Here is a 27,229-nt window from a genome sequence, read left to right as displayed (position 1 = left end):
TGAGACCAACTTAGCTGGAGAATCCCGATAATCGTATTTGAATCCCTGAGGACAACTCTACACTGGATTTTTCAGTTACATGAGCTACTAAGTCCTTTGCTTTGGTGGGGGACGGGGCTGAATTAAGTCAGATTGGGTTACCCTAGCAATTTTATGGGTTCTATTATGGTTACCACAACAAAAACTAAAAGTATGCATTTTCTCTACTCAGAATTATAAGCATTTAAATAGATTTACATAAAAATCAAGTCAGATGTCACTATTAAATATAAGCATAATACAGGCATGTTGCCTGTTTTGCTCTGGGAAAATCTGGTACTTAAAATCGATTTTATATCTAAAGATTTGACATTACCTTTAAAACATCCAACTAAAAAGTCTCAAAACATGAACTCAACAAACGATAAAAAACAAATTGGCCACATTGGTAAAACAGATTACTTGGGAAAATGAAGTCCTCCAAAGTTTTTCTAGAAACAACCTCCCTCTCCTCTCATTCTGTTTCTCTCCTCTTTGAGTTCCCAATTTACTGAATTCTTAACTAAGTCATTCTATAAATGTGATGCAAACGGACAAAATTTTCTTCCTTTCCATGAGTTACATTTCCTCTTGGGATGAGTTAAGCCTTTTGCATGCTGCTCTAGGTACAGTGATTCTTTCTCAGTATGGACCACAGACTTGACAGCCCTAGCTTGTTTGAAATGCAAATTATTTGATCCCCTCTCACACCACTGAATCACAATTTCTATGGAATCTGACCCAATGATTCTTAGGCACATGAAAGTTTTAAAACTGATGCTGCAGATGTTTATGTAGTTATCATGTTTTCTTTTATTTTGCTCAAGCTTACATAGGCAACAGAAGACATTCCATAAGCTTTGATAGAGAGTAGGTGACTTATCACTCTTCCCACTCTAGACCAGTTTATATTTTTCTTCAAGATACAGTTTGGATAGGAGTCTCTATTGGCTTTTCCGAAGCCTAAGAAAAAAGAGCCAAGGTCTGTGAAGGAAAAGGCTCACCTGAATTATTAAAAAATATCTGAGCTTTGGGACACCTGGATCACTCTGAGTGTCTGCCTTTGGTTCAGGTCATGATCCCGGGATGAGTCCTGTATCAGGCTCCTAAGGGAGCATGATTCTCCCTCTGCTTATGTTTCTGCTCCTTTCTGTCTCATATGAATAAATAAAATCTTTTTTTAAAAAAATCCGAGCTTTGTTTTCTCTTCTGAGATTGCTGTCTCTACGTAGTCGAGAGGGAAGGTCCTCCTACTATTTTTTCTCTAGATTTGAAATGTCAGTATTACTTTCTCAGGAATTCTGAAGGTTGGGGACAGACAATGATGTAAACTGCTGCTCCCTGCTCCAAACAAGCACAGAATTACACCAGAGCTGTTGTTAGTTCAGCAACACCAAGAGGACCATAAGGCTTGAGAAGTAGTGTAAGGTCCAAGAGCAATAAGGCTTTAGTGCCAGATTGAGAAGGCGAGGGGATGTGTTAGCACTGGTTAAGAAGTAATTAGAAAGCGAACATACTATTTGATACCAACGACTTTTACAAATAAAATTTCCTAAATACAGTTATCACGTGAAGTGCTCTAACACAGATTTAATTCCACAAAAGAGGGGTTCCTTTTACATCAGCTTAATATAAGTTTATTTTCACAATGCTATGTTAGTAAGCCCCTAAACTTTACAATCCCTCACATTTCTCTCAATTTTTTTTTAAAAGCCTTAGTATTGAATATCATCAAATCATGCTTAAAAATTCTGCAGGCTGGTTTTAAAATCGGAATTATTTAAAATTATGACAATGATAAAATGCCAACCAATCAAGGTCCCAAAGTAACAACATTCAAAATAATAAAGAATAATCATTGGAATCCTGTTGTATTTTGATAATGGTAAAAGGCTAACCAACTGCTGTCATTAATGTTAATACCTTAAAAAAATGTATTCATAATCTGAAAGCATATTTTGTCTTGCACATCTGGATTCTGAGGTATAAAACCATGTTTTGCCAACATTCTTTTATTAATCTAACAAGTAATATTTTCCACAACAGCAACTCTGGTTTTAAAAAACAAAAACAAAACAACAAAAAAAACCCAGTTACATTAGCCAATCTGTTGTAATGTTCTACCGTCTCCTAATTAAATATAATACATAAACATTTATAAACTACACAGCCACATCAATTTGTAAGCAACTAATAAATTCTGAAATGTTAGAAATATAATAAAATTAGTTCTAAATAGTTTCATTTTCTTCTAAATAGTTTTTTTTAACTTTCCCCTTTTCCTTATTGGTTTTTATATTCATGCTTTCCACTAATTTTTCCAGTAGACTCTATTAAATCCTAGATTTAAATATGGTTAAAGATAAAACAATATTGACATGAGTGTACAAAAAATAACACACTGAGTTTTATCAGTGTCTAAGCCACTTAAAGCTATTCTCCAAAAGACATGTTATTCACCCAAGACGAACATGAAAAAAGTTAGAATATAATCTTATGCTTTTGAGGGCTAACCTGTCAGATACATAGGAACATCCAAGGCTCGAGTCTGGAAGTTCTAAATGCCCAAAGGTTAATTTATCACTATTGGAATGGCCATCAACTAAAGAAAGGCCCTACACTAACACTGAGCTCTGTGTTCAACTTGCAGAAGACAGACATTTGGGCTGCTACAAATGAAAAGTAATGAGGCTTTAAGCCTGACTAGCCTTTAAGCAAGGCTAATCAAACATAAAATATTACACATGAATAATAACCTCCAAGAAGTTCCAACGTAACCTCTAAGGACGCTTGCCACTGTATCAACTTAGGTTAACAGTTGTGCAGTCTTGATTAAAAGAAGTCATTTAATCAATTTTCTGCAGTGAATCATCAGACTAATTTCCTGTTAGCTAGAGACTACTACAGCATGTTCCACCTTGGGGTTATAAAATCATGATTACCAAACATCAATTCAACAAATATTCAGTGGTAAGTGAAGTATAAGGGGTTGTGCTAAGTGTCTGGAAGACCAAATGTTGAATGGTCTCATAATTTTTCCTCAAATCCCTTTATTTCTAGTAACAAATCTAGACCTACATGTCTATTCCCATATGGAATCTAAAATATGTTGATACTTGACTATTTTTCTACATTATGATCCTATTTCTGCTAAATTACCCTTATAGTCCAGCAGTTTAAGGTTTTGTTTAAAAAAAAAACTATCATTATAGAACTCTGGAAAGATATTAAATTCACTGAATAAAAAACTTTTTGATTTTGTTCCTTAAATATAATAAAATTCTGATATATGATGTTAAGTTAAATTATTAGACAAATAGTCTCCATTCACCTAAAATGAAGTGTAAAGAGGTTTAACTGAACTTTCAACTGAATTTCAATTATCTTAAAGATGGCAAATGATCTATTATTTGCATGTCAAACTAAAGTATGTTCCTTATGAAATTATCTGGAATTCAAAAAAATTGAGTAAGACAACTTTTAAATATGTTAATAGGTACGCTGGGCAATAAATTCAAACTTTTTAACTTACATCTGCTTAGTTTTTTATTGAGTTAAGTATAAAGGCCCAGTTAATCAACTCATTAGATTGGTCAAGGCAAGACACTTGAACTACATAACAGTATTTAAAAAGCAGTTGGTCTTTTAGTAATTCTCTGGTAATCACACACGCACACACGCACATACACACAAATTGGTAGAGTACTCTGGATATAGGATTTCCCCCCATAATCTCATATAATGCACTGTTCACAATCTGCAGTATTTTGAAAACTACAGAAATTGGACATGACCAAATTAAAGATGCCTGATAAACTCTTAAGAGTATGTGGGAACTTCAGCTGTGTTCCCAAAAAGATCGATTTTAAACTATAAAAAAAGGAAAATTCATATAAAATCACAACAGATTTAACAGGCATCTTTGAAAAGAAAGTCAAATTATAACTCAATTTTCTACTTTTCCAAATATGACTAAGGAAAAAAAAAGGTACAAGTAGTAACGTCTACATTTTTCTTAAAAACTGTTAACTGAGTGGATGTGGGGAAGAAAAAAAAGCTATACAGTATTATTGCACTCCACGAATGTGCAGAATTCCAAAATGTGCCAGCACTGAAAAACTGTCTTGCATTGAGGTTTTCCAAGAGGTACAACGAGCCTGCCAAGAAAGCATCTGGTCTGTACTAACAGCTTGCTGTCTTCAGTACAGGCCTTCATAATGTCAGTCACGCTGCTCTTGCAAAAAATCCCTTAATGTCTGAAAGAGAAAAAAGAATATTTTATTTCAAAATTCACTCTTATTTTAATAAAGAAAACATCCATCTATTAAATATTAAGTTGGGAACTCAAGTGATAATATATGGGATACCTAGCATCTTGCTGATCTGTGATGAGAATGATACCTGTAAATAGTTATTGTATTTTTAAACTACTTACAAAAGAGTTTTCAGTGCTGATAGGTGGGGCTATGATCGATGATGTGGGATTGAATCCATATGCACATTGAGCTTCATTTCATTGTCAAGAATTTGAACGAGCTGTTGCATGGATGGGAGGTGACCAGATTCCAGCTTAGACCACACAGGCACATCTATAATAAAAATAAATAGCACCACTCCTTAAAATTAAAGATAAGTCTATAATATATGTTCATTCCACAAATATTTATTGTCTATACATACAGCTGGGAATACAGAGACTTACCTTTCTTGCCGTTATGGAGTTTATACTCCAGTAGGGGAAAGACAAAACGTACCAAAGAAATAGCTACAGATCACAATTGTGTACTAAGAATTAAAACTAGAAGATGCTGAGGGACATAGAAGAGGTTAGAAAGGAGCCTTTGCACTTATTATTATTAAAATTGAGAGGTACCATTAAAATTGAAAAATATTATCCTTAGAAGAGCTGAAATACAGGAAAAGAGGGGTAACAAGGAAGTCTGGAGAGGCGAGTGAAGATTAGATTAGGGTCAATGAACTATAAAGTGCCAGACAGTAAGCATTTTCAGCCTTAGGAAGACATACAGTCTATCACAGCTACTCAACTCTAATTGTAGTCTGAAAGAAACCACAAGCAATATGTAATAAATAAAATTTTATTAAAAAAAAAAGGCAGCTGGACATAGGGTCCACATGGCCATGGTTCAACAATCCAAAGGCTACATTAAGCAGGGACTTTTGGGTGTGTTAAATGTTCTGGTCTTTACCTTGAGGATGAAGTAAAACCACTTAATAAACTTAAGGCAGTGAAGCAACGAGATGAAAATTATGTATTTATTTAAAAAAAAAGAAAAAAGAAATTCACTCTATTGTTTGAGCTGGTAAGAAGCCAGATAATAAATATTTTAGGCTTTGAGACTCAAGAAGCAAAAATCAAAGATATCATGCTGGTACTTACATGACCAGAGAAATAGATTTCCACAGATTTTTCATTGATGAAACTCAAAACTTTAGGTTTAAATGCTAAAATCTGAACTTCATATAATTTCCATGTGTCATAAAATAGTCTTTTGATTGTTTTGGTAACCATTAAAAAATTTAAAACTACTGTTGCTCATAGGCCATTATCTGACCACCTCTAGTTTAGAGAATGTATTGGAGGGTAACAAAATCATTTTGACTTGGACTAGGGTAGTCATGTTAACAAAAAATAGAAGTAGAATTTTGAGAAATGTAGAAGGTAGAATTAAGAATCATACTTGGTAATCCATTAGATATGGAGAGTAAGGGAGAAACTGAGGTTATCCTAGCTTTCTAACATGGGCAACTGGACAGAATGATAACGTGCCATTATAAATAAATGAGCAATGCCAGGGAAGGAGCAAATTGGAGTACATAAGAATTGTAGGAAGCGGAGATAGTTACTTGGAAGTAGTTTAAGATTCCTGGGTATATTCCCTCTCCCTCTGCTCATACTCTCTCTCTCAAATAAATGAATAAAATCTTAAAATATTAAACCCTCTCACTCTAAAAAAGATTCCTGGGGGTAGCACCTTGAAGAGAGATCTAGAGGTCTCTAGAGTTGTTACACATTCAAGGGTCATCCTACGGATATAATTCTCAAGCTAGGTGAGGTGAGGACCATATAAAGTGCTAAATTTGCATATTATGAAAAATAGAAAAGCCTGATGGTTGTTATAAATCATTTAAAATGTGTTAAAGAATGCAAACTATTCAGAACCCACCATTCCAAAAAAAAAAAAAAAAAAAGAACCCACCATTCAAAGTTATCTCAAATGCACCTGTTGACATACACTGGTTCTCAATCATGTTGCTCAAGAAGAAAACCATCATACATGCATAGACCTAAAAGAAAATGTAATTAAATACAGCAGGCAAAGTTATTTTAAAGGCAAACATTACAACTGAAGACAGATACAAAAGTAATATTTTAAATACAGAGTCTCATTTTTAGTTGGTAATGGCTGTTTTTCAATCTACTTTAAGTTTCTATACAGGGGCAGGAGTGCCTGGGTGACTCAAGTTAAGTGTCTGACTTTCAGTTTTGGCTCAGGTCATGATCTTGGGGTTGTGGTATCAGGCCCCATGTCAGGCTCTGTGTGCAGTGCAGAATCTGTTTGAGATTCTTTCCCCTCCTTCTCCCCCCCCCCCCCCCGCTCCTCTCTCTGCCCGCTCACTCTATCATCCTAAAATAAACAAAATCTTAAAAAAGTTTCTACATAGACTATTATTGCTATTCTATATGTTCCAATAACATACATGGAACAAGGAAACTACAACATTAATTCACAGCTTTATACACAATGAAGAAGAGATACTTGTAACGTAGAGACAATCTCTAGATTTCGTAACAGCCTTAATAAGTTAAACAAAAAATTACCAGCACAAGAAGGGTTTATTTCACCATTTATATAAGGTATGAATTCACAAGAGACTAGTGATGCAATAATCAGCAACTTCATGTATTCAATACAACCCATTCATGTTCCAAACAAATCATTTTAAGTCAAATAAAAAAGTCGATTAGATAGCACTAGTATATTAAATTACATTCGCTCCCCCTCTTTGGAGGGCAAATCCATATCCTTTCAAGAGAGACTAGAAGTTCCTTGGTGGACAGGAAGGAACAAAATTTAACAAAATCACCTGACTAAAAAACAGGATGAAGTGAGGGTGTCAATGTATAGCAAATTATTTCAAAAAAGTAAATAAAAATGCTCACAGCAAATGAGAAAGGGCTCTCCTCCCAGCTAGGTGGGCTTTGATTTCATAGAGGTTACTCTTGCATTTGGGAACAGTAAGTTTATTTTCATGAAAACGATACACAAGGGTACACATAAAAGCTATAGCTCCTCTTCCACAGCAGATTAACAACATTATATGTCTTCAGAAGTAAAATGCACTGAAGTTGGAATCAACAGAATAAATGTAACTCAAAACATTAGAGTACTTAACTTTCAATTCTTAATCTTATGCAAATCAATCTTATTAATAATGGAGACACAGTTCAATAAGGGGCAGCACCTGAGGATGTTTATGTTAAGGAACCTTGCCTATTACTGGAAATAAGTCGTTCCCTACGAAAAAGAAGCATAGATATGTAGGAGTCCACTAAAGGTAGTTTCAGCCTAGACCTAAAAAACAAGCCCAGAGGACTCCAAAACAGAACACTTTTTAGAAGGAAACTTAAGCAATCTCCTCTAAGAGAGAAATAAAATTAGTCCCATTCCTCACAGCAGAAAGATAGACCTTCCAGAAAAGACGACTTCAAGTAAAACAAATGAAAGAAATCTAATATAGAATATTAGATATATATATTCATATATATTTACATATATTTAAAACAGAAGAGTCAGAAGCCATTAAAACCAAATTTTAAGAACAAATCCATGAAAAAAAAAGAACAAATCCATGGAAATGCCATTTTTAATGTGAACAAAACCATTAATACCCTTATTAGTATAAAAGGCCTACATTATGTGTATATGATGTTCTGTTGGATATGATTTGACCTAATCTATATAATCAATATCAAGTATTAAAATTATTTTGTGCCGTTTCTTCTAAAGTCACACCTCCCTATCTTTCAAATAGTAAAAAGACCTAATCTTTCTTAATACATAATTATAAAAACTAAGGTCAAGGAAAAAAAATACAAAAAAAAAACTAAGGCCAAGAAAGGCTAAGTGCCTTATCCAAAGATTAAAAAGTGGTTAAAGCCAAAATAATACAAGTGAACAGATGAATCAGCAACAGATACTTAAAAAAACCAAACAATCCATTAAAATATTTTCACTGACAACCTAAAAACCTACAACTATGAAAACTATTATGTTACATACCTTATTTTCTTGGCCCCACTGCCAGATGCTAGGAGCTTGCATGCCAAAGAAAGCAAAAGGATCCTTGCCAACAATTATTAAGCCTATTAATACTAGTTTGAAGACTGACAGGAAAGATGCTATGTGTCTATTGAAAGAAAAAAAAAATCATCAGAAGTCACAATTTCTCAAATTCAAAACTTCATAATTTAAGTATAAGTGTACAGACATTTTCTAGACACCAAATCTAAAAGTTACTAATTACAAGTAGTAAAAAAGATAGTAACTAAAGTTTATTGTGGAGTTTTAAAAAAATGTTTAATATCTTTTAAATTAATAAAAATAACTTGTAAAACTATATAGCATTAACCTTTAAAAATACTATTATTTTAACAGTACAGAATTTTATACCATTGACTTTGTATAAAAATTAAGGTTGCCATCTCTGAAATAATCCTCCTCTTTTCCTTCTTACAGAAAAATTCTTCCTTATTTGGATCAAATCAACTTGCTACTTATAAGACAGTGTTCTCTTTTTTACAACTAAGAAATTACAATAACCAAGAAGAGTTCATTGAAACAATCCACAAAAGTTTACTCACAAAAGTGAAAAAAATTCACTTTAAAAATTCATTTTAAGTTACTGAAATTCACTTACCTATATATGGGTTGAGGGAGGTAATTTTCTCCTTCAATGCGGATGTCTGGGTACCGCTGGCTTATAACCCGCATGTACTCCTCAAACACCCGCCTATAACCTCAGGAAACACTGCAGAAAAATCAAAGTGCTTCTGTTAAGCAATTTAGAATATGCTTCTACTTATTTTGCATTTAGATAAAATCTAAAAATTGCCAAGATTAAAAAAGTGTTTCTCACAAACAGTGACAAAGTAATAATGACTGATGCTGGATAACAGCAACATGGAGGTTTCTTCACAAATTTTACATACTTAAATTACCTCCCCGCCATGTATATCCATCTATTAGGACATTAAACTTTGTAGATTTGGGTCATTGTTGGGCAGCAGCAAATACCTATTCATGTATGTCAGCATATTTTGAGCTCTCAAATCAACTTGCTTTTTGAGGGGGTATCGAGTATAAATACTGGAATGAAAACAGCTCTTCTGAAATAGGGACTTTCAAAACTAGAGCAAAGAAAGCTTATAAAATACCAAGGCATGAGACCTGAAATTCTGGTTCTTATTCCAACTCTGCCCCAAATTAGGCAAACACATGCCTGTTCAATCACAATAAAAGGAACTTAAAGAACTCTTAAATCCCTTCTGACTAAAATTTGCTTCTACTTTACAAAGAAAAACAAGGATTGGGAAGATAATTTCACCAGCATGACGGCAATCCATAACATTATTCCAGAAATTAAGTCAATAGTATCGAATATCTCCCATTAAAATATCGAAACAACTACACTGTAGGGGTATGTTTCCCCAGCAAAAAAAAAAAAAGAAAAAAAAAAAAAAAAAAGCCACCAGAGTGCAGATATAGGGGGAGAATACACTGAAAACTTTTAAGATACTGGATGAAAAAAATTGACACAAATAACTGAAAAGGTATCTTGTGTTCATGGATCAGAATTTATATTGTTAAGATGTCCACAGTACCAAAAGCAATTTACAGATTCAGTGCAATCCCTATCAAAATTCCAAAGACATTTTTCATAGAAACAGAACAAACAATCCTAAAATTTGTATGGAACTACAAAAAAAAACCCACAAGAACCAAAGCAACCTTGAGAAGAAAGAACAAAGCTGGAGGCACCACGCTTCCTTATTTCAAACTGTATTACAACGCTATAGTAATCAGGGATCCCTGGGTGGCGCAGCGGTTTGCCGCCTGCCTTTGGCCCAGGGCGCGAGCCTGGAGACCCGGGATCGAGTCCCACGTTGGGCTCCCGGTGCATGGAGCCTGCTTCTTCCTCTGCCTGTGTCTCTGCCTCTCTCTCTCTCTCTGTGACTATCATAAATAAATAAAAATTAAAAAAAAAAAAAAAGCTATAGTAATCAATATTGTAGGGCAGTAGCACAAAAACAGTCCCATAGATCAATGCGACAGAATCAAGAGCCCAGAGATAAACCTACACAAATATGGTCAATTAATTCACAACAAAGGAGCCAAGTTTGAAAAAAGAATGGACTCTTCAACAAATGGTGCTGGGAAAACTGTCAGCAACTTGAAAAGAATGAAAATGAACCAATTATCTCCCATTATACACAAAAATCAACACAAAATGGATGAAAAGACTTGAACATAAGACCTGAAACCATAAACCTCCTAGAAGAAAACACAGTGGGGGTAAGCACCTTGACACTGGTCTTGGCAATGATTTTGTGGATTTGACCCTAAAAGCAAAGGTGTCAAAAGCAAAATAAACAAGTGGAACTACATCAAATTAAAAAGTTTCTACACGTAAAGGAAACCATCAACAAAAAGAACAGGCAACCTACAGAACGAGAGAAAATATTTGCAAATTAGCTATCTGATAAAGGGGGTTAAAACCAAAATGAACTAAGGAACTCCTACAACAATAGCCAAAAGTCAATGATCTGATTAAAAATGGGCAAACGGACCTGAATAGACACTTTTCCAAAGATGACATAAAAATGGCCAACAGATACATGAAAAGGTGCTCCACATACTAATCAACAGGGAAATGCAAATCAAAATCACAGAAAGATATATATCCCTATACCTGTCAGGATGCCTATCATCAAAAGACAGATAAGTGTTGGCCAGGATGCAGAGAAAAAGGGAATCCTCGTGCATTGTCAGCAGGACTGTGAATTTTTTTTAAATTTACAGTTTTCCCCATGGAAACATTGTGAAAGTTCTTCAGAAAATTAAACATAGAACTACCATATAATCTAGCAATCCCACTTCTAGGTATATACCTAAAGGAAATGAAATCACTATCTTTAAAAGGTATCTGCACCCCCCATATTCATTTTAGCATTACTTAAAATAGCCAAGACATGGAAACAACTTAAATGTCTGACAGATGAATAAAGAAAATGTGGCATAAATACACAAGGGGATGTTATTCAGAAAAAAATAATCTACCATTTTCAACAATATGATGGAACTTGGAAGCATTATGCTAAGTGAAATCAGTCAGAGAGAGAAACACAAATTGTAAAATCTCATTTTACATAGAATCTAAAAAAGCCAAGCTCAGAGACATGGAGAGTAGGCTGGTGATTGCAAGGGGCTGTAGAACAGGCAAAATGTGGAGATGTTGGTCAAAGGATACAAACCTCCAGTTGTAAAACAAATTCTAGGGCTCTACTTTTTTTTTTTTTTTTTTGGATTTTATTTATTTAAGGCAGAGACATAGGCAGAGGGAGAAGCAGGCTCCTCGCAGGGAGCCCGATGTGGGACTCAATCCCAGGACCCCAGGATCATGCCCTGAGTCAAAGGCAGAGGCTCAACCCCTGAGCCACCCAGACGTCCCTCTAGGGCTCTAATTTACAGCCAATAGCTATAGTTAACAATACTATATTATATACTTGAAAGTTGTTAAGAGAATAAATATTAAATATTCTCACTCAATAAAAAGTAATTGTATGAGGTGATGGATGTGTTAACTAACCTTACTGTGGTAATCATTTCACAATACATATCATCACCTTAAATATACATAATTTCTATTTGTCAATCAGTAACTGAGGAAAAAAAAAGGAGGTGGTACCACAAAATCAACAGAAGAGCTTACAAAGGTAAGGTTGTTAAGCACATTAACTACATTAAGTGAAGGGACACATAAACCAATGAAAGTACAGAGGAAGCAGAATCAGTAATTAACAGTAATGTAAAACCTAAGGTGCCAACTTTGTCCATCACACTGTCAAGGAAAAACATACCATCAGGTTTATGTCTGACAGGATACAACAGTCCAAATATCAGTAGATCTCAATTTAAGAAAACTCGCTTTTCAGGAAAAAAAAAGTCACAAATCTTCTTTACAATTAATATTTCCTTTACATTTAGAATAAAAATTTCACAAGAGATTAAGTCCCTAAAAGTATGAAATTTTTGCAAAGGGTCTTCAGCTAAACACTTAAAAGAACTTAGGAATCTCCACATACTTTATGTTTACTAAACATTCACCTTATGTAATATTTTATTATTGTTGTTATTAGAGTCACCAAATTGAAGTATTTTGTCACAACTGCTTTCTCTATAAAAAAAATTTTAATGCTGCTTTTGTTTTGAGGATATTACAAAAATAACCTAGCTCACCTATATGCCTAACCACCCTGAAACCAAGAAATGGCACCTGATTTCAGTGCCTTCAAATTTGCATTAACTCCATGTTTACAACGGAGTTAATTATCTAAAATGATATCCTCTAACTTTTACTCAAACACTGTGAGGATCAGAGACAAAGTTAAGAAAGCTGAAAATTTACTATTAATTCACTCATTCAAATACTCATTGAATGCCTATTACATGTCAAGCAGTATTATTAGGCGCTGGGTTTGTAATGATGAGTGACACAGGTATGGTCCCTGTTCTTAGGGCTGAGACTAGAACACAGACCCTGCGAGTTGAGATTCTAGCTCTTTCCACTAGGCTCCAGCGGAAGAGCTGGATGTTGCAAGAGCTATTCTTCCCTTTGTCCAGGAAATAGGTTCCCTTTGGCCCAAATGCCACAAACAAGTTTCCATACAGTTGACCTCTTGATGGCAGAGATCTCAAAGGTTCTTCTGTGATAAAGACCTAGAGATTCTTCCTCTGGGAGAGCTAAAAACCTGTGGGCCCCAAGAAGTCCCTCATGTTTGCTCTGGGAGTTCCAGTCTCTTGCCAAGGGAAGTCCAAGAGGCCTAGCTAGAGGTGTATGTATCTATGTGCAGACAATACTTCTGGCCAGACTCCTCCTAGTCACCTACTCTTCTGGCTGCTGTGCCCGGAAGCCTAGCTCTACCCTCCATTCTTCCAGTCCCAAGTCTTCAGTGTGGGATCAGACCTTCAGATCAAATTCCAAAAGGAATCAGCCCATAATCTTGAAATTCAAAAAGGACTTTAAAATTGTACCTTTTTTTCAAATTTCTGGTTATAAAAAACGTGTAAGTCTGGAAGATGTAATGTACAGCACAGTGACTATAGTTAATAGTATACAGCATATTTGAAAGTACCCAGCAGAGTGGATTTTAAAGGTTCTCATCAGGGGACGCCTGGGTGGCTCAGTGGTTGAGCGTCTGCCTTTGGCTCAGGTCATGATCCTCGAATTCTGGAATCGAGTCCCACATGGGGCTCCCAGCAAGAAGCCTGCTTCTCCCTCTGTGTCTCTCTCTGCCTCTCATGAATAAATAAATAAAATCTTAAAAAAAAGTTCTCATCACAAGAAAAAAATTTTTTAACTGTATGGTGATTGCTGTTAACTGGACTTATGGTAGTAATCATTTTGCAATACACAAATATCGAATCTTTACGCTGCACAACTGAAACTAATGTGTCAATTATACCTCAATAAAAAACAAAACCAAAAAACCAATACCGATTTCTGAAAAATGAAGTTTACAAAACTGACACAACATTTTTAGACAAGTTTACTTGTATAAGTAAACTTTCCTTCCTATCATTGCTTCCAGAATTGTGAGGAAAACCTAAGGAACTTTTCCCCCTATATAACTGTTTTCCCAAAATCAATTTTCCTGTTTTAAAACAGCAATCTCTACTGCTGACAGATGTTTTCCAAAACAAAATATACCTACTGCTTATTGAGGTGGACAAAATGTTAAATTAAAGGCATACATGGTGAGGAGCCAGTAATCATTCCACTTCTACTACCACACCCAGCCCTTTCAACTTAAACTCATTCTTTCTGGGTCCGTGAGTAAAACTATGATGTCCAATATACCTCCACGAACTAAATATGGGAACATGCTAAAAACATGCTGCAGTAGCTGTCTCTTCCTCCTGTCGTAGGTAGAACCAAAGGTCCTTAAGAAGTAGATTTAAACTTTGCAATCTTAATGTTGTCCTGATTAGGGTTAGAAATAGAGAAATATCTTACTCTATGGAGTCAACTTTTGCAACTGCTCAATTTAAAATATTTTTCACTGTGCTTTTCTAAAAGAAAAAACTTACATACAAATTCGATGATCCATGTGAAAGGAAATTTAATAAACAAAATGCCTTGCCTGTGCTATTTCAAATAGAGTCTGTACTTTTTAAAGTCCATCATATTTTCAGTGTCGATTCATGATGCTAACTACTCCACTTTTCCCCTTTCTATGTCTGCTCCGAATTGTAGTCAAATGCTTATTTATATCAAACTTGAGCCCATCACAAACCCCAGTCTCTCACATCTTACAAAAAAACCCAAAAAAACAAAAAAAAAACAATTTCAGATACTCCTGAAATAACTTATGATTTATTCCTATTTTTAGCACCTCTTGAATTCACCTTCTCCTTTATTTACAATAACCTCCTCTCTCCAACTGTCCTCACCCACATACACAGGATTGGATCCTCTTTGCGTAATGAAACCAACTCCTTGCCATTGCTGACATTCCAGAATAATGCAAACCTGTCATAGGAAGGCTCCAGTTCCCTCTCTGAAAGCGAAGAAATGGGATTTTAAAAAGTGACTATCTCCACAAACGTGAACACTTAACATGTTTAATCTTTCAAAAAGACTGAGAAGTGAATCTTCAGAGAAACAAAAATTAAGCACCTTTTACTGTGAAAAAAGTACAGATGTAAACCAGGGAAGAGCGAATGGTACCTCCTCTGACTTTCTGGCTTTCTATTTTAGTTCCTCTCTCTGAAGCCCTGCTGCATCTCTCTCTGCCTTTGGGTTCTAAGACAATTCTTATAATAATTTAAAAATTTATTTCCAAATGTATTGTTCAAACCAGTTCAAAAAGGTTTCTGCTACTTGCACCTCAAGAATCTCAACTAATACTTATCCCACACTGTACCAAGAAAAATAGGAAGACATTTTGTAAATACTGTGCTAATTATCTACAGCACTACTTGGTCCAACAGCTCACTGATCACTGAAAGCTGTGTTTTTAGATATAATCTTTACTTCTCCTTGTTCTGTTTAATAGATGAAATACTATAATAATAAATATCTGTCTGGTATATCACCTACTCTAAGTGCCTTAAGGAATGAAATCTGCAAGGTGTTCTATAAACCACACAAGAAACAAGGTATTCAGGGAGTGAAAAATAGACTAAACTGATGTTTTTAAAAATTGCAAACAGGAGTGCTTATACACTTTGAAAACCAAAATGTGGCCCAGAACTTGCTCAGTTTTTTAGGAAGCTGCAAAAGCAACACTAAAGAGGTATCAGTTTATCAGATAAAGGAACAGTATTATATGAAATCAGATTATTTCCCTTCCAGCTAACTCTTGAAACACCACAGTGGCCACCACAGTACAAACATATACACAAAATATGCATAAAGTGGCTTCTAAGATTCTTAGCTTCTTTAATGAGTTTATTCCAAAGATGTGACACAGCTAAAATATGATTAATAATCTGTTTTTATTCCCTTCATTCTTTTGTCTTATTCTTGAGGTCACTAGCTTCTAATTTCTCCATACCTTTGGCATAACATTTCATGAACTCTTTTGCTGAAGACTATTCCACAAGAATTTATAAAGTGCTTAGTTCCTCAGCTTTTCCTGGGGAGGAATTTTACCTGTTTATTCTGGAAAACAGAATATTAACAGATTTATAAGGTATGCAGTCACTCAATAAAAATGACTTGATTAAAGCATTCAATAAATGGTGACAACTCATTCTGTAGAATTCCTTTGTTTCATCCTAAAATACTTCACATACGATGCCAAGCTTTTATTCTTTTCAATACATTTTTTAATTAGAGGTATGATTCATGGGCCACAGAACTCATCCTCAGTGGATTTTTATAAGTTATTAAAGAGACAGATAAAAAAATACATTGTGCTCTATGATGATTTAACGGCTAAACTAAAGAAGTCTCTGGGCTGCTTTACTGCTTTCCTATTTGACCTGTATATTTACCTGCCTATTGGTTGTAGACTCATTCCACATGACATTAGAATAAACGCAGGAATCTTAGAAAGAAAATCACCAACAGGATAATAGAGTAAGAAGAAGTAAGGGCATGTCAGATACCACAGCAGCAGAAAGAGAACTGGCAGTAGCACAATGAATTCTGGTAAAGGCATGGAGGCTAGGCCAAGAGTGTGACTGGTAAGAGTTATGTTCAAACCTGAAGTTCTACATGTATTACATTCTATGCCTAATAGCTACCAAACTGGAACAGAGGCCAACCAGGTAAAAACCTACCAGAAATGAACAGTATTAGGTGATATCTATCTATACTCCAGTTAGGAATATACAGAGCGGGCAGAGAGGGCAGTTACGTTATTTCAGAGACAACCACAGTGGACTACAACAGGTTGTACTCACTTTTTCCATAAATACGGATTGATGACATTCAAAAGAGAGAGAACCTAAATCAAGAGAAAGCAAAACAGACAAAAATCTATGTCTTTTGGTGGTAGCAACGTTTTAATGAAGAGAGTAAACTGGTAATAGTCTACTGAAGAGGATACAGTTCATCAACTCATATCTGAAGCTGTTTCTCTGGTTTTGAGAAACAGGGAGGATAAACAACAACAACAAAACACAAAACGCCTGAAGTATTAATAAAAAAAAAAAGTCATAAAACAAAAGAGCAGAAATAGCAAATAAAAAAGATTCAAAATAGAGTCTACATCCAAAAATATTCTACAAGCAGAAGAATTATAAGAGGTAAGGAGGTACTACAAGAAATCTCAAAACCAAAACACGGAATCAAAAAGTATTTTGAGGCAAAAAATAAATTTTTTTTGAGGTCTTAAAAAAAATTGATGGGTAAAAAAAAAACAGGAACTGCAGAAGATCCGAATACTATCATTAATAGGCAGATTTCACAGATCACGTTTTATTTTCAGTAGGAGAAACCCCTCTGAGAGCCCAAAGAACACTTCCAAAAATTGACCGTCATAAAAAAAAAAGCCAAGTAGGAATGGCAGATGTCATATTCTGATTACAGCGCAATAAACTAGAAATTTTAAAAAACTCAACCTATTTCTCTAAGATCTTCTAGTAGGAGTATTAACTCATTTAACAATGTCAAAATTATATGTGTGACACCCTTTGACATAATTGTAATACTTCTGTGGATTTAGTTTACGGAAATTATTGGACAAGTATAGAATATATATGAGGATATTCACCTTGGCAGAGTTAATTTTGTGAAAAATTAGGATCAACCAAACTGTTAACCAATAGGCACTAGTTACTTAAATTAAGGAGCACTCATCTTATGTAATACTATGCCTACTGCTGCATATGGGTACTGACACTGAATGGTAAGTGATAGAAGGCAAATTTCAAAAAAAAAAAAAAAAGCATACAACTATGAACTCATTTCTGTAAAATTATATAACACTTGTGTAGAGTTGTCTTGAAGGAGGTTCTTCAAAATGGGATACAGGGTTTTTTGTTTTTTTTTTTAACTTCCTTATGTATACTTCTGAGGGAAGGGTAAAATATGTGGCCCCAAAATATGCTACTTTGGGATATGGCTTATTTTATTTTATTTTTTTAGATTTTCTTTTTTTTTTTTTAATTTTTATTTATTTATGATAGTCACAGAGAGAGAGAGAGAGAGGTAGAGACACAGGCAGAGGGAGAAGCAGGCTCCATGCACCGGGAGCCCGATGTGGGATTCGATCCCGGGTCTCCAGGATCGCGCCCTGGGCCAAAGGCAGGCGCCAAACCGCTGCGCCACCCAGGGATCCCTGGGATATGGCTTATTTTGAGCTGAAGGCAATTCAGACCAACTGGACACAACAAAACTCAACAAAACAAAACAACCTACTGATCCCTTAACTACTTAAAAGAATTTGGATAAGCCCAAACAGAAAGCTATTATCAGAGGTAACTTTTTACCTGAAAGATTTCTTTGGCAAGGCAAACATCTATTTACCAAACATCTGCTCTTCTTACTGTCCTGTGAATTACCCTCCTCCCATTTGAAGCCCCAGGCCCCTATTTTATTCCTTAGCTCAGGATATAACCCTCAAATGCCCAACTTGTTCTCGCCTCTCATATTTTTTTAGAGAGCTCTCATAAGTATGTAATTAAATGTATTTTTCCTGTTCATCGGTCTTACGTCATTTTGATTAATAGACCAGCCAAGGGAACATATAAGGGTAGAAGAAAAATGTTTCCTCCCTTACACTTCTTTATTATTTTTACAAGAAACCTGTACTATTTTTATAACCCGAAAGCTAATTTCATTTTTGTAAAAGATGAAAGCCTCAGAGTAAAGTTTTCAAAGGTTCATTTACCAAATTCTCATCACAGCATTAAAGACAATAAAAATAATACATTAATAAAACTTGTTAAAGTTTTACAAAAGCATTTAAAATGCTTTTAAGGCATTTACACTGTGCTAGCAGTTTTTAATTGATTATCTTCCTCCAGCTTTATTTCCTGTCCCCTCCCCCTTCTCTGTGCTGAGTCAGGCTTCATTTACATATGATCTTACCTTATGTATAAGGCTATTTTTCTACATCTCCTGGTGGTTTCCTCAAACCCTTAAAAATTTCATTTCCTCCTCTCAAAGCCTTCCCACTCTCCCTGAATAGACAATCTTTCTTTCCACTATGTTTTTAAAGCTCTCCATTATGACCTCTTTTAGAACACTCTGAACAGAATGCTTTACTGTAATATTGTTTAACATGTCTGTCTCTCCCACCAGACAACAGGTTTTCAAACATGCCTGCAAAAAACTAATTCTTATCTTCCTAAATATTCGACAAAAGGGGAAAGTAAGTGGCATGGGGAAAAAGGCATAAAAAACAAGGACCTGATCATCAGTAGTTCTTGTTAAAACCCATACAGTAAGATTTCTTCCTGACCAATCCTAGGCTGCACCCCCAATCAAGGTAAGATATATGAAAACGTGATTTGATTTCCCTTTTTGGAAAGTAGAAAAGGTGACAGAAAAGTATATATGTATGCTTTTGGCTTTTTGCCTTGAAACTTCCTAAGAGTATACAATAGAAAAACAGAATATTAGAGGTAACTGGAATGCAACCAACACCGTCATATATTGGTTGAACAAGTTGAGAGCTAAAGAGATTCAATAATTTCCGGAAAGTCACTCAGAAGATTAAGAGGCAGATCAAATAAGAATCTGGACTTCGAAACTGTTAGTTCAGTAAATGCAGGTTTCCAGTAATTAGACTATTCAAAATTTATGAGGTTATCTTGGTATTTCCAAATGATACATTCAATTTGATTTCCACCACTTACCTTAATGGCAAATGGTAAGGAAAGAATGTTTTCATTTTTCTGCTAGAGGAGATAAAACCTTTAAAACTATGCATATTTTTACCCACCTCTAAAAGCTTTGGACTAAAGTACTTTGTTCATTAAGTCGAAACAACTATTATGTGTACATTATTCAGTTAGATACTGTAATTTGTTTAAATAATAAAAAAAAAAACCCAAAATAAAATGGTGACCAAGCTCTACATAATTACAGGAAACTTTAAAAATCTAACATAATAGGAGGTATAGCAGCCAGCACTTTATTTGTTCTCTAGTAACACTCCATTAGTACTCTACTATCTGGATCAACTTACTACTCCTTTGTTTCACTGCTTCAATGTGTCAGTTTAAATGGCAGTATTGGGATGCCTGGGTGGCTCACCGGTTGAGCGCCTGCCTTTGGCTCAGGGCGTGATCCCAGATTCCTGGGTTCGAGTCCCACATCGGGCTCCCTGCATGGAGCCTGCCTCTCTCTCTTTGTGTCTCCCATGAATAAATACATAAAATCTTTTAAATAAATAGATAGATAGATAGATAGATAGATAGATAGATAGATAGATAGATAGATAAATGGCAGTATTTTTTTTTTCCCTGAGTGATATATAAAATAGTGATGTATCTTTTTATCCATATCTTAGGTTTGGTGAAATACAGTAACTGGTATTTAAGATTTTAGTTTTAGTTACTATGGCTATTTTGGGGAGATGAAAAATCTCTTTGTAGGATATCCCCCTTTTATCATCTAAAAATTCAAGATTCCTCCCCTTCCCTATCACCAAAAAGAAAAAAAATTCCACAAAATTTGTCTCCCTTATCATTCTAATGAATGGAACAGCACCACTCCAGAACTCAGGAGCCAGGTTTGACACTTCTTACTCCATGCCTCCTCTCCTCCCCCCCAAATATATAACCCATCACCAAATACACAAAATCTATCTCCTAAAGATCTGTCCCTTTACATTTTACTCCCAATAGTCTCCCTAAATGGTTTCCCCAAATCTCTTCTTTGTCCCCTCTAATGTCTTTTCGACAGTGAGGCTAACTGATCTTTCCATATGGCCTGCCAGACCTTCCAGGGTCTGTGCCACCTTCTCTTTGGTCTTTGAGGTCAGTAGCCTTGGCCTCTTCAAGCAGTTATGTTCTCTTTACTACAAGGCCACTGAACGTGTCATTCCCATAGCTTGAAAGCTCTCTAGCAATAAATCTTACCCTTCAGATCTCAATTCAAAGTTGATTTCCTCATAGAAATCCTCCCTAATCCCCTGACTATACAGGACTTAACACAATTGTAATTTTATATGTGTTGTCTATGAATTAATGACTGCCTTCCACTTGTGCCTATGATGTCTGAGAAAACTGAATTCACAATTTCTCAGATTTTCTCCAATTCAGCCTTTTATTAATCTCAGTAAGTATCACCATCCAAATCAGCCATAGGCCTTTATTTTCTTGCCTCCATACCTTGAAAGCGAAGGCTGAGTTTGTACAAATTTAAATAAAAATTTGTTCTTGGAGTAGGTGTTTCATTTGCCTCTTAAAAATACTTTTAGAAGTTGGTTGTCCTAAAATATCAGCAATGGATTCTTAACAAAAATTGGAAAATTCTGCTGTATTCTGCTTATGTTTTGAAACTTTTATTTAATCTACTTAGTGTATCATTTGTTAAATATCCAGTAAGTATTAACTGTAAAGAGCTGCAGCCAGTAAGCTCTTTAAACTACAATTGATTAAATGCTGTAGGCTTGACTACATGCTAAATCTCCTATGTGGGGAAAATAAAACACACATACAAGCATCATACCAAATAGTACCTGACAGGATACATTTACACGTAAGACGCATTTATTCATAAAAACCACAAAAAGGAAGAATGCTACAAAGGAACTTTATTTTAAACTGACCAGAGAACTTCCTTTATGTTCAATGTTTAAACATCCAAATAAGCAGGATTAAGCTTTTCCCCCAAATATGAAATCAATGCCATCAAATTCACCTAATTTCATTGCTAGATTGAAAAAGATATTTTATTAAAAAATTTAATTCATCAGAGAGTGCGCATGAGCATGAGTGGGCTGTGCGGCAGAAGGAGAGGGAAAATCTCAAGACAACTCCCCACTGTATGTGGAGCCTGACATGGGGCTGGATCCCAGGACCCTAAAATCACCACCTGATCGGAAATCAAGAGCCAGATGCTCAACAAACTGAGTCATCCAAGCACCCCAGAAAAGACAATAAAAAAAAATCCTCTGCTTCAAAAAACACCATAAACAAAGTAAAGGTAAACCACAACTTGGAAAGGATATCCATCAATTGACATAAACCAAGAGTTAGGAACATAAAGTAATACCGTGCACTTCTGGAAGCTCCATGGGGGACCATATCTACACTGTTCACCATGGTATCTTCAGCCCCTGGCACAAGTAGGTACTGAATGAATATTTATTGAAAAAAATACATCAGTATAGAATAGGAAAGTTCATTCTAAGCTACTTTGCACGCTCTAATTCCATTTGTGTTGCGCTGCTGCCGTTATATTAGCAATTATAAAAGTAGTACAATTAATGGATGATATTTTGCGCTACAGTTAAAAAGAGCGCTCATAAAATAATAAAGGACAAAAGTTATGGAAAAGGTAAAAATAATTCTCTCCTTGCTTACAATGGTAATTAGTGAAAACCCGCTTTGTATAGCACTTAGATTTCAAACAGAATTAAAAGAATTTTCACATATTTATCAATTGTTTTAGCTTCCTTTTCTTTCCCAAACTGGCAAGTGAACATCCAAGAGATTCTACCAAAGCCAGAAACCCAATATTCAATTTACTATATTCAGATTAATCTCTGGGGGAAAAAGTAACAAGCTAAATTTACCTGTATATGGAGCGCACACTAATAAAACTATCTCCCATCTATGATTACAACAAACCAAACAAAACTGAAGAACTTTTGTATGTAATATGCTCTGGGTTACTGCAAAAGAAAACTCTCATTAGACTTCTGGGACAAGTTTGTACTTAAAGGGGAAAAAAAGAAAAGAAAAACTATGTATCCGGAATCCCGGGTGGCTCAGCGGTTTAGCGCTGCCTTTGTCCCAGGGTTTGATTCTGGAGTCCCAGGATCAAGTCCCACGTCAGGCACCCTGCATGGAGCCTGCTTCCCTCTCTGCCTCTCTCTGTGTGTCTTTCATGAATAAATATATAAAATCTTAAAAAAAAAAAAAAACCTATGTATCACAAATTCAACTGAAGTACTTAAGACTTTTTAAAAAGTTTAATTGAAGAACTAAATACCCTTCCCTATATGTTTACACATCTGGAAAACTTAGTTATGCATATCCTCAGTGGAAGGTACATTTGTTAAATTATTATGACAAGAATTCAGTTCCTATACCATTGAAATACAATCAATTGTAAAAGAGTTTTGGAAAAGCCCAAGTGAAACCAAGAGGTGCAAAAGTAGGAAACAGAAAAATTACATAACTTGGAAAATGCAGTCTTCTTTTAACTACTTATATCCAAAGTATCATAATCCTTAACAATAATTAAAGGTCTAAAAAATGACTGTGCTGCTTCCGGGTGGCTCAGTGGTTAGGGCCTGCCTTAGGCTCAGGGTGTGATCCTGGGATCCAGGATCCCTCTGCCTGTGTCTCTGCCTCTCTCTCTCTCTCTGTGTGTCTCTCATGAATAAATAAATAAAATCTTAAAAAAAAAAAAATGACTGCCACTTTCTAATTAAAAAAAAATACGGAAAAAATCAGAATGGTCAAGTCATAATCCCCATTTACAGTATTATATGAAAATGATATATCCTGGCCACACAGTAAACAGTACAGGGAGTCGTTTTTATTTTAATCAGGAAGAAACTGCAAAGTCTTTATAGTTTTCACTGCAAAAATAAAGCCCACTCTCTGACCCTAAGGGTCGTTTCAGTTGATTTTTAAAATTTAAAATATTTGCTTACTCTTTAAAACGTAAGCAAAAAAAAAAAAAAAAAATAGTCGCGTAAGTAGAAAATCTAACCTTTAGCACACTACTCCACCCAAAGTATCAGGGCTCTGAAAACACACTAACCTGACCATCCTATCCTGTAAAAAAAAAAAAAAAAAAAAAAAAAAAAGTCGCCTTTTGCGATATCAAGATGCTAATTTCTTTTCTTTTCTTAAGATTTTATTTCTTGGGGATCCCTGGGTGGCGCAGCGGTTCGGCGCCTGCCTTTGGCCCAGGGCGCGATCCTGGAGGCCCGGGATCGAATCCCAGGTCGGGCTCCGGGTGCATGGAGCCTGCTTCTCCCTCTGCCTGTGTCTCTGCCTCTCTCTCTCTCTCTCTCTGTGACTATCATAAATAATAATTTAAAAAATTTAAAAAAAAAAGATTTTATTTCTTTATTCATGAAGAAACACAGAGATAGAGAGAGGCAGAGACACAGGCAGAGGGAGAAGCAGGCTCCGTGCAGGGAGCCCGACGCGGGACTCGATCTCAGGCAGGACCCCAGGGTCACGCCCCGGGCTGAAGGCAACGCTAAACCCGCTGAGCCAACCGGGGCGATCCTAGAATGCTAATTTCTACAATTTTAGTTTTGCCTTTCAAATCCTAACCAACCCCCACCCCACCCCACCCCACCCCACCCCACCCACCTCATTACAGGCATTACTGCACAGGTTCTAACAGTTAACCAGGTAACAACAAAAATCGCTTCTAGGGCAATGTCGAAACACTGCTGGGTGTCTTCTGGTTTCAGGTGGGGTTTTTGTGTGTGTGTTTGTTTTTCTGTTTCTCTGAATGCACAAGAGATTTGCAAGACGGGATGACAGACAGCGGCGCCAGGACAGGCGACCCCCGGGAGGGGTGGAGGTGGGAGGCCTGGGAGTGAGCTGTCGCCCGGAGACCGAACGGGCTCCTTTTCTTTTCTTTCTTTTTTCTTTTCTTTTTTTTCTTTTTTCCTCGGGCTCCTTTTCAAAGACATTCTGGAAACTGCACGCGGAGGAGCAGCCCTGGGGCTGTCAGAACCCCCCGCCACCACCACCTCCCTCAACAGTCACCCCGGGAGGCTCGGAGAGAGGGCGCCTGTCACTCGCGGGTCTCCTCCAACGACCTGAAGTAACCTGCGCTGGGGGGGGGGAGCAGCGAGGGGGCAGCGGGGGGCAGCGAGGGCGGGCGCAGGCACCGGAGGCCCACGCTCAGCTCCTCCGCGGGCGGCCGGCGTGGCCGTGGCCTGACGTGCTGACAAGTGTCCCCACGGCTTCGCCTTTCACTATTAACCTTCCCGTGCCCTCCTTCCGCGCTCCCACCATTCTAGGAAGGAAAAAAAAAAAAAAAACTGAGTGAAGCGAACGGTTATGCCCTGAGGAAGGAAGGGCGGGCGCGGACCCCGCGGAAGGCCGCCGGCGCCGCCGCTCCGGGCCCGGGGAGGCCCAGCCCGCTAGGCCGCGGAGCCGGGGCCTCGCGTAGCTGACGGCGGCCGAGGCGGCGCGGCGGGGCCCGGCACGCACACTCACCAAATCTGGAACTTGAGCAGCGGCCCCGTGGCGTACTGCATCTTTAATCTTTTGCTAGGCACGCCGCCCAGGTTGGCCGACGCATCGCCCCGGACCACCGCCGACGCCGCCAGCAGGAGAACGAGCAGATACCTCATCGTCACCGAGCCCGCCGCGCCGGCCGCCCTCAGGACCGAGACTCGCCGCAGCCAGCGCGAGGCCGAGCGGGAGGCGGGAGGCGGGAGCCGCGAGCCGCGAGCCGCTCCCCCCAGCGCGCAGGCGCGACCCGCCCAGGTCGGGGAGGGGAGCGCGGAATGCGCCTGCGCAGGCCGGCGCTGGCTCCCTCGCTCGCTCGCTCGCGGCCCCGACCCACCATCTTGGATGGGCGCGGAGCCCGGGCTGCTGCGAGGGGCGGGGAGGCGGCCCCGGAGCGTGGGCCGTGCGGGCGGTGCTGAGCCGGCGACACTGAGGAGCACCCGTTCCGCAGCCTTGACCCGGGGCGGGGGGAGGGGGGGAGGGGGAGGGCAGCCTGCGCTCCTGGGGCGCCACGCTGTGGCTTTCCCTTGGATCTCGCAGTACTGCTGTCTCCCAGAAGAAGGAACTTAAGGAAAAGAAGACTTTAGGAGAATTTCCATCACGTAGAGGAGTGGAAATATTCCCTTACTTGGATCCCTGGGGGCGCTCAGCGGTCAGCGCCGCCTCCGGCCCAGGGCGTGACCCCGGGGTCGCGGGATCGAGGCCCACGGCCGCTCCCTGCATGGAGCCTACTTCTCCCTCTGCCTCTCTCTCTCTCTCTCTCTCTCTGTGTCTCTCATGAATAAATAAATAAAATCTTAAAAAAATAAAATCTTAAAGACTTAAAAAAATTAACCTTACTCGTTGACTTTACACAGTTGTGCAGGTCTCACCTGTTTTTCCCCCGCCCCGGGGATGCCAGTGTCAGACATCCTGTTATTTCACTTGTAGGTATTTAAACGTGTATCTCTAAAAAAATAATAATAAATTAAAAAAATAATAACTACTCTTTGGGGGGAATCTGCCTTCAAGACTGTTATCCTACCTTTAAAAAAGAAACAGGGATTCTTTAATACCAAGTACCCAAGTGTTCAGATTTCTTGTCTTCATATTTCTCTTAAAATCAGAACCGAAAAAAAAAATAAAAAAAAAAAAAGGGATCCCTGGGTGGTGCAGCGGTTTGGCGCCTGCCTTTGGCCCAGGGGCGATCCTGGAGACCCCGGATCGAATCCCACGTCGGGCTCCCGGTGCATGGAGCCTGCTTCTCCCTCTGCCTGTGTCTCTGCCTCTCTCTCTCTCTCTGTGACTATCATACATAAATTAAAAAAAAAAAAAATCAGAACCGAAATAAAATCCATGGCCGTCGGTTGGTCTGTCTTTGTAGTTTGTGTCCGAGGATTTAAGACCAAGAATGTGGGGCAGACTGGGGGGCTCAGTGGTTGCATGTCTGTCTGCGGCCCAGGGCGTGACCCTGGGATCCCGATCAAGTGCCACGTTGGGCTCCCGGCCTGCTTCTCCCTCTGCCTGTGTCTCTGCCTCTCTCTCTCTCTCTCTCTCTAGGTCTCTCATGAATAAATATATTTTTTAAATAAATAAAACCAAGCATATAGCAAGAATTGAGAAGTATCTATCATTTATTGTCGCAAAAAGGAAGACACACCCCTGGGAACCAAGGGGAGTCTGAAAAAGACAGTATTAAACCCTTATGGTATATAGGCTTTGATTGAATGATTTGGGGAAGACTGTTGGAGATAGCAGTAGAAACTTCGATTATACTTTTTGAAGTCTCAGCGTCAACAAATATAGGTCGTTCTGGATCATTTATCCCAGGTACCGCAATTATGCAATACATCAAATACGAGTTTGAGAGAGGAATAGGAAATTCTGAATGAATGTGTGCCTATAGTTTCTTATATCCAATAGCTCAAATGTAGCACATGATCAGAAATTTTTTCTGGGCAGCCCAGGTGGCCCAGCGGTTTAGCGCCACCTGCAGCCCAGGGTGTGACCCTGGAGACCCGGGATCCAGTCCCACATCCAGCTCCCTGCCTGGAGCCTGCTTCTCCCTCTGCCTGTGTCTCTGCCTCTCTCTC

At 37.7% G+C, this 27,229-nt stretch overlaps 1 protein-coding gene across 1 annotated transcript; it reads right to left on the bottom strand.

Annotated features, from left to right (window-relative positions):
* Window positions 1–807: 807 nt before the first annotated feature.
* Window positions 808–25,516, bottom strand: SELENOT (selenoprotein T). The gene is made up of 6 exons (XM_072727133.1): window positions 25,143–25,516; window positions 8,959–9,069; window positions 8,322–8,448; window positions 6,237–6,324; window positions 4,454–4,607; window positions 808–4,274 (listed from the first exon to the last, which is right to left on the bottom strand). Exons 1-5 carry the CDS (start codon window positions 25,277–25,279, stop codon window positions 4,483–4,485), a joined length of 588 nt encoding a protein of 195 aa, XP_072583234.1. The 5' UTR covers window positions 25,280–25,516; the 3' UTR covers window positions 808–4,274; window positions 4,454–4,482.
* Between the last annotated feature and the right edge of the window lie 1,713 nt (window positions 25,517–27,229).

The sequence above is a fragment of the Vulpes vulpes genome, chromosome 11 (assembly GCF_048418805.1).
Source record: "Vulpes vulpes isolate BD-2025 chromosome 11, VulVul3, whole genome shotgun sequence".
Taxonomy (NCBI): Eukaryota; Metazoa; Chordata; class Mammalia; order Carnivora; family Canidae; genus Vulpes; species Vulpes vulpes.
Note: the sequence above shows the minus strand (reverse complement) of the source record. Positions and strands in the feature narration are given on the sequence as shown.